Source organism: Lichenostomus cassidix, chromosome 19 (genome assembly GCF_008360975.1).
Source record: "Lichenostomus cassidix isolate B80296 chromosome 19, HeHo_3.0, whole genome shotgun sequence".
NCBI lineage: Eukaryota > Metazoa > Chordata > Aves > Passeriformes > Meliphagidae > Lichenostomus > Lichenostomus cassidix.
In genome coordinates this window covers 1,832,377-1,844,948 of record NC_139499.1, presented here as the reverse complement: position 1 = coordinate 1,844,948, position 12,572 = coordinate 1,832,377, and the positions used below count along the sequence as shown (strand labels likewise).

General features: G+C 45.2%; 1 protein-coding gene and 1 long non-coding RNA gene across 10 annotated transcripts in view; one reads left to right on the top strand and one right to left on the bottom strand.

The window, feature by feature from the left end:
- Window positions 1–1,857: 1,857 nt before the first annotated feature.
- Window positions 1,858–8,277, top strand: LOC146428923 (uncharacterized). The gene is made up of 2 exons (XR_014855855.1): window positions 1,858–6,582; window positions 7,293–8,277. It is a non-coding gene; the product is annotated as an uncharacterized LOC146428923 (long non-coding RNA).
- The window catches only part of AUTS2 (activator of transcription and developmental regulator AUTS2), a 748,905-nt gene continuing 744,315 nt past the window's right edge, over window positions 7,983–12,572 (bottom strand). For all 9 annotated transcript variants that reach the window (XM_085078805.1, XM_085078808.1, XM_085078806.1 and 6 more), the window contains one exon: window positions 7,983–11,131. In XM_085078805.1, coding sequence (XP_084934931.1) covers window positions 9,892–11,131 — 1,240 coding nt within the window. In that variant the 3' untranslated portion in view covers window positions 7,983–9,891. The remainder of the gene's footprint in view (window positions 11,132–12,572) is intronic.

Sequence of the window (12,572 nt, the reverse complement as noted above, 5' to 3'; positions counted from 1 at the left end):
CATGCACTCATTACAGGATAATTCTTAAAATCCGAAGCCCACTTTGATTGTAATCCCTCCAAATTCAATATAAAACTAAATAATCTCCAGAACAGACTTACTGCACTGCTAATGGCCATTAGAAATTGTAATGGGGTAAAAAATAAAGGAACAACTAAAAAGACCATGATGAAACCTGTCTTACAGAATTCCTCATAATAGATGGAAAAGGTCTTTACAAGAGGCAAGGGGGGAGGGGGCAGGGGAGAGTCATATAACAGAGAAAAAAACCAAAGGCACAAATTCACAATATTCCTCTTAAGGCAGAAGCAGAAATCAAACCTGAAGCCTCTGGTTCTTTGCTTTGAAATCAAATTTTAAAACAGGCAATCATCTGAAGAAACACACTACAGAGCAACATACACTTAATTTACCTCCTCACAACTGCAGTGAGAACAAATTTTATGTCTAATTCCACACAGTCTGGTTGTATCCCACCATCACAGTTCACGTACACAATGCTAGGACACACACAATTTCCTGTTCAAAACTCCTGGAGGCCCCAGTTCTTCCACCCAAGGTGGATGATGCAGCCCATCCTGGGTCAGAAATGAGTGACCACTGCCTGTCCCCACTGTCCTGCTGTCCACCCAGCCTGACCCACTGCCTCATCTGCTGAGTCCTGTCACAGAATCACAGAGTACAGCTGGAAGGAGCCCTTCAAGGTCATCCAGTCCAACTCCTACAGTAAAGAGTCAAAAAACAGTTACTTCAAAGCTTCAGATATAAGTAATTATTTTGGTTGCCAACCATTAGGCTTTAATATGCTCTCACAGAATCTGCTGAGCTGGAAGGGACCCACCAGGGTCAGTGTCCATCTCCTGTCCTGCACAGCAGCATCCCCAGAGTCACACCATGCCCAGGAGTATTGCCCAAATGTGTCAGGAAAAAAAAATAAACTTGTTCAACTCAAACCAGTTTAATGAAACACAACTTAGGTGAAAAAATAAGCCGTGAAAGGTTTTCCTTTGTACCCCAGAATCTTGATTTCTAAGTTAAAAGTGTGAAATTACACAGGCTATTGGGGAAGAGGCAACAAGGTGAATGTGGGTGACAAAAATTTCAAAAGAAGGAGAGGATTTGTTGGGGGTTTCCTTCCCCTTCCTAAACAAACTTTTTTCCTTTCTTTAATTCTTGCTTGTAACCGGATTTCTGTGGAGCTGCAGCCCACGACAGTGACCTTCTGCTGCTGTCTCCAGTTTGTCCTTCCGAGGGCTGAGGGCACCAGGGCCCAAACCCCCATCGTTCGGAGCTGCTGCCAGAGAAAAAAAAAATGCATTTGATGACTCATTTAATGGCAAATAAATGAACACATGTAAACCCCAGCCTGCCGCACCTGCTCCTTTCCCCACTTCATTTTCCCATCACCTCAGGCGACACATGAACTTCCAGACGGTGCGGTTTTATCCAGCCTTTACTTCAGCTCGCTGCGTTTCTCAAGATGTTTCTCAAGACGCCTTTATCAGAATAACTCCCAACCGGACTGCCACCCGAGCACAGCTCTGACATGGGAAGCGGGAGATACTGAGATCTGGGGGGAGCAGGAGGCACTGAGATGTGTGGGGAGCAGGAGGCACTGAGATGTGTGGGGAGCAGGAGGCACTGAGATGTGTGGGGAGCAGGAGGCACTGAGATCAGTGGGGAGCAGGAGGCACTGAGATGTGTGGGGAGCAGGAGGCATTGAGATCTGGGGGGAGCAGGAGGCATTGAGATCTGGGGGGAGCAGGAGGCACTGAGATCTGGGGGGGAGCAGGAGGCATTGATCTGGGGGGAGCAGGAGGCACAGCTGCCCGAGGGGCGCCGGCTGCACCTCCCGCTAGGAGGGCTCCCGGCAGGCAGGATCCATGCGAGGGTTCAAACCGCCCAAACGGCCCCAAAAACCTGATTTTTCAGCCCGGGAGGAGGGCTCCCGGCAGGCAGGATCCATGCGAGTGTTCAAACGGCCCAAACGGCCCCCAACAGCCGATTTTCCAGCCCGCCGTCTCCCTCTAGTGCCGGACCGCGGCCGCGGCGCCATCTTGCGCGGCTTTTCCTCTCCCGCACTGCCCTCTGCAGCTCCATCCGGGCCGTGCCTGCGGGAGCCGAGGAGAAAAAAACCATAATATAATCGGATATAAAGAGCCCTTCCTTCTATTAGTCGTTCCTTCTCCTGGGGTTCTTCCGGTCAGGACGGACTGCTCGGGGCAGACCACGTTGTTCCCCTGTACACCAGTGCATCACAGGCCTGGCCGCCTCAGCACCAGCGCAGGATCTCCTGCACGTGTCTGACAAGAATCTCTCATTTTCTCCTACAAAAAAGGTAAATTCAGGTGCTATCAAATTGCACGTCAAATGCCACCAGGTCCTGCAAGCACGTCACCATTAGCCGTGTTTTGGTCCTGTGCTGGTGTGGGACAGAAGCCCCAGAGAGCAGGGCTGGCCCACACAGGCACCAACACCTGCCTGCCCCGGCTGTATTTTGTTAAAGAGATTCTTCAAAGCGACAGATTAGTGCATTGCTGTAGTAGTCAGTAATGTATTTACTGCTGCAAAGCTCCAGATGCTCTGTAAGCCACAATAATACAGTTAAGTGGAAAATGAGTCATTTAAAACCATAATGACTATCATAGCGTGACTCCGCTGACAAGAAGCCCCAGCGATAACGCTGCGAGGTGGATGAGACGTGTTTGCTGGGGCTGCCAGTCACACAATCATCACAGAGTCACAGAGTCACAGAACTGACTCGGAAAAGACCTTTGAGATCATCAAGTCCAACCTATGACCTCACACCACCTTGTCACCTAGACCATGTCACTGAGTGTCACCTCCAGACTTTTCTTAAATACCTCCAGGGAAGGCGACTCCACCACCTCCGTGGGCAGTCCCTTCCAAAGCCCAATCACTCTTTCTGTGAAGCTCTGCCTTGGGGGCAGGTGCTGCTGCCAGGAGCCCACCAGCAGCGGGGCGCTGAGGTGTCCCTGCCATCTCTGGGGTGTGTGGGTGCAAGTCCCCATCTCCTCAGCATGGTTCCCCACCTCACTGCTGCTCAGGAACCACTGCTTGGCTCATGGAAGCTGCTGCTGTGCCTCCCAGGGGAGCAGTGCTGGTCCCCAGGTTCCAGCTGTGAGAAGGCAGAGCTCAGTTCTCCTCAGAGCAGCCACAGTGCCCTGGGACCAGGTGGCTCCTCTCGGACACCCCAGCTGGGACCCTGTGGACACAGCGATGTCCAGTGCTTGCTGTGGGCAGCGTGGGGATGGGTGGTGTGAGGAGGGAGAGGAAGGCTCCACCAGCCCTTCTCAGCTGGCCAGACGGCGGCCAGAGCCATATGGGCCATGCTTTGTTGCTCCTTGGGCCATGCATCCCTTGGGAGAGTCAGGAGAGCATCCCCAGCACCAGGGAAGTGTTGGCTCTCCACTCACGTGACAAAGGCAACGAGGGCAGAAAATGGAAAACCAGGGCCAAGCTTTCTGCTGGTATGACTCAGACAGCTCTGGTGATTTTCAATAAACCATTTTAATCTATGTCCTTAGAAAACCTGGCATTAATTTCTTTCCCCATCTTCAAATGAAGCAATTCTCTTGCTTAGTCTTGGCAACTCTTTTCAAAAGCCAGGTAATGGGAAAACCAGATAGATGTGCTGAGACTTTAAGGAGGTCATAGAACAGAATCATAAAATATCCTGAGTTGGAAGGGACCCACAAGGATCATTGAGTCCAGCCCCTCAAGCTGACATACACTAACTCATTCTGTATCTACTATTTTCTGTAGAGAAGCATCTTTTATTCCCTCAACACAAGCAATGTGCTTAGTTGCTGGACTGTAGCACCATGCAATTTACGCCTAACTCTCCAAAATACAATTGCCTTTATCGAGCTGAATGCTCTGGGTACAGACCACTTCTAGTCCCTTGTATTAAATGTGATAAAGTAAGGTCACTCCTCAGCCAGCCTGAGCAGCATCTGCCAGTGAACTACTGGGATTTCTGTCACTTACGCAGGGGAACAGGAGAACTCCTCACGGATCAGACTCTCATAAAAATAATTTACAGCTACATTCACCTTGCCCAGAACAGCAGAGCCATCCTGTCTTTCAGCACAACCTACACTTATTTCAGGCTCTCTTTAACCACCCTCTTGTGGTACTGCTGCAGAACAACATCTTTTACTAGCAGGCTAAAATATATCCAGTTCTGCTTCACTGTTCTAGGATTAACTGAGACAAAACTTCCCTTTTGGAGGGCAATAATTACACATTGTTTGATATACCTCTTTTTATTTTTTTAAAATCTCTAAATGCATCATGTTTATCCCAAATACACTGAGCCCCTCCAAAAAAACCCCTACCAAAAATCCTCAGAAGTTTACACTTGCATTTTTAGTTGTCTGTAAAAGAAAAAAATTCAAAGCTTTTGATGCTGATGGACTTTCTGCTGAACTGTAGCACCATGCAATTGATGCCTAACTCTCCAAAATACAGTTGCCTTTATCAAGCTGAATGCTCTGGGTACAGACCACTTCTAGTCCCTTGTATTAAATGTGATAAAGTAAGGTCACTCCTCAGCCAGCTTGAGTAGTATCTGCCAGTGCACCGCTGGAATTTCTGTCACTTATGCAGGGGAACAGGAGAAAACAGCATAAAACAACCCCCCCCCCCCCCCAACACGGATTCAATGGAAACTAGTTATAAGGGCTTTGAAGATGCAAAGAAAAAGATACATTTAATAAACATATTGTGTATTTGATAGGTAAAATCTTTGCATAATGAGCTGATTCAATTCTCAATTATTTTCTTGTCTTAAAACAAAGATGATTGTACTGGGGGTGGATGGCTCAGTTCCTGGGATAAATGCAAGTTTTGCAGTAGAGAAACACATAAATTCAACCAAGACAAAAGCTGCACTTGGAGCAAGTTTCAATACTGAGCAGTATGATGATCAAACAAACCACATGAGGTGGTAAAATACAGCAAATCTGCCCTTAGTAACCAGAATGACCACAGGCCTTATCAGTTTGGGTCAATAATTGAGATACTTGCCTTATCAATAAATAGGTGACACCCATTCCTTCACAGATAAGTTTAGCAGTCTAAGATGCCACAAGTTGTTAATACAGAGGTTTAACAGTGATTTTTAAAACCAAAAGAACAACTCCGAAATTCCTCATCTCCTACGACCACTGACTCTTCAATTTACCTGATTCAGGCTTTTTTCTGGTCTCCAATGACTTGAGCAGTAACCCAACTGCCCTGGGTGACTCCTGAAATCACTTAGGCAGTAGGTGCCTGGTGTTACACTGGTGACTGAGTTTTGTGTTCCCAGCAGCACTTTTATAAAATGGGGATAATGCTGTAGTGAAGTCTGTATTACCAGACCATCAGATGTGTGAGATGGTAGTGGGTGGCACCAGGATTTCATATTCTGCTCCTCGCTGGATTCACCTTCATCCCTGATACTGTACCTGACAGCATGTGTGCATTTTGGTGTCTATAAATACCTATATTTCTATATGCAGCAACACAGTGCACAAATGAGGAGGGGGATGTAATTTACGACCAGGAAAATCCTTGTGCTAACACAATTTCAGCTGCAAGTTACCCGTGGAAATAGAAAGGGGTGTGACCCCAAAGAGATGCCAGCTGGGAATTCCCACCTTGCCCATGGGCACAAGCACTCCAAGCCCCTCCAGCTAGAGACAGGACACAGGAAGAACAGTCAGTCCTCACCTGCAACTCAGGTCCTCCTTGGCTAGCAAAAATGTGGAGTTTTTTACACAGGTTACCACACCTAATTCACTGAAGCCTTGAGTCTTAGTATTACTTTTTTTCCTTTAATGCATTACAGCAGCACTGGGCAATGCTCAGTTGGCCCCAGTCAGGGCACGAAGCACAGTGCAATCAGAATAAGAGAGACAGACTGTGTCCCAAAGAACTTCACATAATGATTGAGCAGCATTGGATTTTTACAGTTTGCAGGAAGGATCTGATGGGACTGTAATATCAACAGGGCAGCAGGCAGTCCCACCACACATTTGCATGCACTTCTCAACCAGCTAAGCTAGAGGCTCCATCCAGAGTTAAGGCAGTCACACTCCAAAGGCAATTCAGACCATTTAAGCTGGGATCCTGCTCCACATCACCTTCTGAAGATCAGCACAGGTAAACCCCAGTGCTAGCAGGTGGAGTCCAAAGAAGGAAGTTGGTTGATCCAGGTGAGACTTAACCAACCCACCATGGGAGTAACAAACCCCCGTGTAATTGGAGTCTTTGGTCTCTGAACCACAGCTTTTCTTTCTTGCCAGAAACCAAGCAGCAAGCCAAGGAGCTCCTCTGTAAATGCAACACTACTGCTCTGTCACCTTGTTCCATGCCCCAGGTGCCTTTCAGCAGAGTCACCTGCATGTGTGAAGCAGTAATGAGACTCCAAATCAGCAAGAACTATGCTAAACATTTCCTCAACAAGGCACAGCCACAGCAAATGAAAATATTTGCAGTAAAATCCTCCCCAACATCCATCTGCCTATCTCCAGTCCAGCAAGGACTACTATTTACATGCTCATACAGGCAAAGGTAAAAAGGAATAACCATATACAATGTCTGTGACTTTTGGAAAAAAGTCCTGCAGTGTTTATTGCTGCCTATAATAGATTTAGCTGTCATAGGCCATGAAAGAGGACAGGACTGGCAAAGAGGGCAGCAGTAAGGTCTGCAAAGCAGAAAACCAGGCTAGAGCTAGGTCTTAGTAAGGAAAACCAAAGAACAAAGTGTAGGAGGTTAGAAAAGAAGGGACCAAGCGTGGCATAAAATGAACAATGTATTGGGCAACAAATGTCATGATTGTTTTCAAAGATTCCTTTCCTATACACTGTAGTTGGCATCTCAGCTGGTGATAGGAAGCTGCTAAGTGGAAGATTAGTTGGAATTTGGGAAGGTGAGTCTTTAAACCGTAAAGCAAAGTCCTGGGTGCTGTAAGCACACTGAGGGTTTTCTATTATCAGAATCTCACACAACCTACAGAATTAATACCCGTATGACTCCTTTCATTCCCACAGATGGTATCTGGCATGGTCTTTAAATGGAATTCATTTCTTAAACACTAGTGAATTCAGAAATAGAAGATTTAAGACAAATGTCTTGAATGGAAAAGCCTTCCAAAATGATCAAATTGTCTATACCTCCAAGCTAACATGCCTATATCAAACTTCTGAAAAGCAGTGAATGCACCTGAAGAAGTTTAAAAGCATTAAAAATCTTGTTTCATCTCTTACTATACCTTTCAGGAATATTCCTCTGAGCATTACCAGCACAAGAAGATTTGACACACGGATCTTCAAAAGTGTGGAGCACTTAAATTGGATTGAATTCAAAGGGAGTGAAATGCCTCGATGCTTTCTGGGACTCTGGGAGTGAGGGCTCATTGGCTTAATTGGGAATTAAGGACCATCAGCAAGAGTTTGCTCAGCACCTGGGAGGACAAGGATCATAGTCTGGACAATCAAGACCACGTTTCTTCCCCCTGAAGATGCTGCCAGAGCTGTCAGGCTCCTCTAACAAGGATGAGCTGAGCCTGGAAGATGATGCTCTCAATCAGACCCTGTCTCGTGGGGCCTCTCACACTTGCTCCAGCACTTCCATCCTTCTGTGGCCATCTAGACCTGCCTTCCTTCAGTGACTTTGAAGGTTTTTAATGATGTGCATCCAGAAGACCAAGATTACGGTCTAATTAAATTCTAATCCAAGTACAGTGTTACTCTATTTTAAAGAATCTGGACAAGCCAAGGATCTGGTCTCCTTTTTGTTCCTTTTTCCCTGCTTACCCTAACAATTTCAGTAAGATGGCTTACAAAAAGCTTGCCATTTCCTTTACATTTTAAACAGCTATTCCTTCTGAACAAAACGCCACTGCTGGGGAAGAGGACTTCTTCCCCATAGCAGTGATGGGGTACTGCACACAAAGAAGCACCTAGCAGTTTAGTTCACATTTTTTAATAACATGGCACAATTTACATTACACAAGTCTTCGCTGAGGAGGAAACATGCTGAAGATTGAGAGCCGCTTCACTTTTCTGTTCACATAGGATCTAGAAAGGACTTTATTACATACAGGATAAACAGCAAAAAGGTTTGTATATAACAATCTCTTTACAATACTGAAAGCTACCACTACGGTTCCAGTGTACATATTCCTCAGGGTTGGGATTTTTTTGTATTTTTCCTTTTGTTCGTTAAAAAAAAAAAAAAAAAAGAAAAAAGAAAAAAAATAAACACTGCACAACATCTGGAGTTCACAAAATCTGAAGCTCACAACTAAACCTTCAGTTGACTACTAAAATAGATCTCTGATCATTAGAAACAACTGTCTGTAGTTAACTTTTTTCTTTTTTTTTCTTTTTTTTTGCCAAAACAGGGTAACAACTTCAGATAGCACTTTAATACACTAGAAGACCAATGGAACTAATTTTATTTCATACATATATTTTACAGTCCAGTAGACAAGATATTGAATTCTCTCTGATAAAGTCATATTCTCTCCAAATATTTAGACAAGAAACTTAACACATTATAAAAAAGTGTGTTATGAAAAGACAGATTTCAGAAGATTGATGCATATTTTTAAAAAGGACCATGTTCTTCATGTCATTTGTCTTCTATGGTTAGGGAACAACAAGGCTGACCTGTTAACTATTCACAGACTTTATTACCAACTGAAATACAATAAATTCCATTATGAAATCTGCAGCGGAGTTCATTAATTAAACTACTAATCCACAGTGAAAACATATCCATCATTTAGAAAAGTATTCACCTTCTTGCAGGATTTGTTTCAATGTAGCTAAAAATCACTTAACACAAAAAAAATGTGTGTACAGATAAAAATGACACACTAGTAATCAAACCAGACATGAATGGCTATAAGCAGATGTTCTTCCCCAAATAAATTTGACATATTAAATGACAAAACTTCTGGAAAACATCCAGCATTTGATTATTACCGTTTAACCCAGATTAATATGACTGAAACCCAATCTGCCATGACTCCATATCAGTGATTACAGAGCACTAACCCTGACACCATCCAAGGGACACACGAGCTACAGTGACCTCAGCAGCCTGATGCAGGGCTTCACACAGAGAACTACACCTCCGAAGGGCTGTTTCTTCATCAAAACAAGAGAAATAGGCTTCCATTATAAATGAGCTTGTTCAGGGAAAATATGACTTTAATTATGTTGAGTGTTGAAAAGGCTCCTTTGAGTTATAAAGGCTTTTGTGAAAAGCCTTAAAATCATTGCATAGTTGAAGGGGTTTAGCTGTCTATAACAATATAAGTAACACAGCATAAGCAGACTGTGTTGATCAATATTAAGTTTGCAAATAGCACAGTTTAAGAAGTATTAATGTATTATGTTACTTAATTTTATCTATTTACATTTGTACAAAGTAAAGCTTTCATCTTACCCTTTTTGCATATATGAACCATTAATCCATGAAGCAATCTTTTTACATAAATATCTACAATTGACTTCACTTCTGGTTTGAAAGAGCTTTGTAGGGTTGACACTGGTGGTGGCTTGTTTCTAGTCAGATCACTCAGATCGATGTCTTGTTCTTCAGTTCAAATTTTGAAATTTTTAAACTAGAAATAAAATAGAGTAGGAGACACGAGGAACATATGGACTTGGCTAAAAGATCTGGAAAATTTCAACATATAATATACAAAAAAAATCATTTCAAAATCTTTGCACTCAGGTCTATACATATTGTACAGTGGGTCACATCCCCAGTCTGTATCAATGACTAGTAAGAAGGTCTTTATATTATGTTCATTTACAAGGTTTTTGTCCCTCTCGTTCTGGTTTTCATTGAGTCTCACTCTGCTTATCGAGCTTCAATGTCCTTGAGGGTGTGAGAGGGAGGCCTCTCTCTCATCTCTGTGGACAGAGGAGTAGTCCTTCGAGGAGAGCCGGGCCGAGGGCCCAGCGTGGAGATAAGAGGTGGAGGGGCACTGAGAGCCGCTGTGGGGGGAGTTTTATTGAGGAGGCCGTTCTGGTGTCCCGTGGGGGGACTGACCCTGGGGTAGTGCATGCTGGGCAGTCCTGGTGTGAGGAGGCCGGGGTGGGGCAGGTGGCCGTCCAGCGCGGCGGGGTGCACCGAGTGCAGGCGGGCGTGCTCGTAGTCCTCGCGGAGCATGTGCAGCCGCTCCCGCTCGTCCAGGTGGCTGCCCCTCTCGTGCTCCCGCCGCGGGTCCACCGACAGCGGGTGGTGGTGGTGGTGGTGGTGGTTGTAGTCGTGAGGTTCCCGATCCCTGAAGGACCTGTCTGCTTCGTACAACCTCGGCGTAGAAAGGCGATGCAGGGGGTCATTTCTTAGCAAAAAGTCTCTGCCCAGGGGGTCTCTCCGGTGAATATCCAGCTCTCTGTAGGGATCTCTCAAGGGATCTCTCATCGGATCCCAGTGGAAAGAAGGATAGGGGAAACGTTCTCCACCAGGAATCGGGCTAATTCCCATAAAAGGGGTCATCATGCGAGTCCTATCCAGGCCACTGATGCTGTTCATGTGATGTATACCGGTCACACCTACAGTCATGGGCATAGACACTAAAGGACTTGGATGGACGTTGGATGTGGATATAGGTGGTGGCTGATCAGATGACCGATGAGTCTGAGGTCCCTCAGGTTGAACATCATGGTCTTCCTTTCGCTCTTCCTTCACCTTGACTTCATTGCTTTTCTTCGGGTTATCGTACGCCGGCTCATTCTTCCTCTCGGCCTCGCGGTTGGAAGTGCTGTTGGGCCTGGTGCTCTCCACAACGGGGGGCCTGGCATAGGGGGAAGGAACCCTGGGCATTTGCTTAGACTCTTCCACCACTCGGCTTTCATGGCTCAGGCCTTCTTTCTCTGAAATGTAGTTGTCCTTCACCTTGTGCTCTTCAACATTAATTTCCTTCCGAGATTCGGAGTGATCTCTCTCTCGTTCTTTGGGTTTCTCTTTGTCTCGAACCTCGGGATTCAGATGGCTTCTGATCTGCTCACTCGAGCTGCGGTTATGTCCGAGGGAGTTTACTGGATGGATAGGTGCTGGCGAAGGATGGCTGGAGTGTCTTTTCTCAATGCTCTCCCTACAAGAAAGACAAGTGTGAAATGAAGGCATGAGAAGCTCTGCAAAGAAAACAAAGCATCAGAGTGCCTGGCTTTCTACTCGTGGCTTTGCAGAGAGCTGGTGACATGCACCAGTAAATGCACTGTGCCTTTGGCACATCCAAAACTCCAGAAGAACATCCCAGCTCTAAACCTGGCCTGTTCTGTTATCTCATCCCAGCAGCAGCAGATCTCCAAAGCTGCTTTGTAAAGAATCTGGTTGAGATCTCAAACGCTAAAAGCCATCGAAGGCTCCCATGGGAATCTAGCTCTAGGACATGTGTTTCTAAGACAGTGGCCTTAAGTGTTTGCAAAGAAGGGAGAGAAAAGTAAAAACATACTCATTCCATCCAAAAATGAGGCAATTACAATTACAATAACCAAATTACATGGTTAATAGTACTCTACCTGCTTCTTCTATTAAGAATACATTTGGGAAAATAGATTACTTTTTTTAACTGACTTTTAAAAACATTTCTAGACCTATGCATACTACTAATTTGTCTCCTCTATTCTCTTCAAATGCCTAGCTTTTCAATTTACTTCTCACAATTCAATTTACTTCTTCAACTGAGACAAAAGCCTTTCCAGAAGCCCGTACTGATGGGGCCAACCCACCTCTGTGACAGGAAGGCACTGCCCTAAGTGTGCACTGACCTTAGTGCAAGTATTTAACAGAGCTGCCCATCACACAGATTACATGCCAGCCTCCTCAGCAGAGATCAGGCTGCCCTGTCTGTCCATCCTTCACACTGGCTCTGAAAACATCATCCCTGCAGTCAGCTGCTCTTCTGATGACCAACCCTGTCCATTTCTAGGTTAAAACAAGCACAGCAGGGACAGGGCCAATGCTATGGAGTCACAGAATACTGTGAATTAATTCCATCTTTCAAACCTAGTTATGCTGCTCAAAAGATTAGGGAGTTATTGTCTGGCAGGGAACATGAGTGCCATATGGAAATGGGTTCCATACCAATTATTTTCAGGAAGTAGTGTTGACCAGGAGATGTTATGGGCAAGGCTAAGTGAAAAAGCTTTCCTATTGAAAACTAATCAAATTCACAAGGTGAATCTAATCCCTCAGTTCCAATGATTTTAACCTCTTACTAATTTCAGTTGACCTCTAAGTTGGAGTCTCTCCATAAAGACAGCTCCACCTATTCAGTGCTGGACATGTACTGTTTGCTGAGCATGGAAATTCTGTTCCATGTGGGATGAGGGACAATGTACTGTTAAAGGCAAAAATTAAGATGGCCATAAACTAAAACATGAGAATTTCCACCTCAGCATAAGAAAGAACTTCTTTCCACTGAGGGTGGCAGAACACTGGAACAGGATGCCCAGGGAGCAAAAACCCACCTGGGCACATTTCTGTGTCACCTGCTCTGGGTGGCCCTGCCTTGGCAGGGGGTTGGAGTGGGT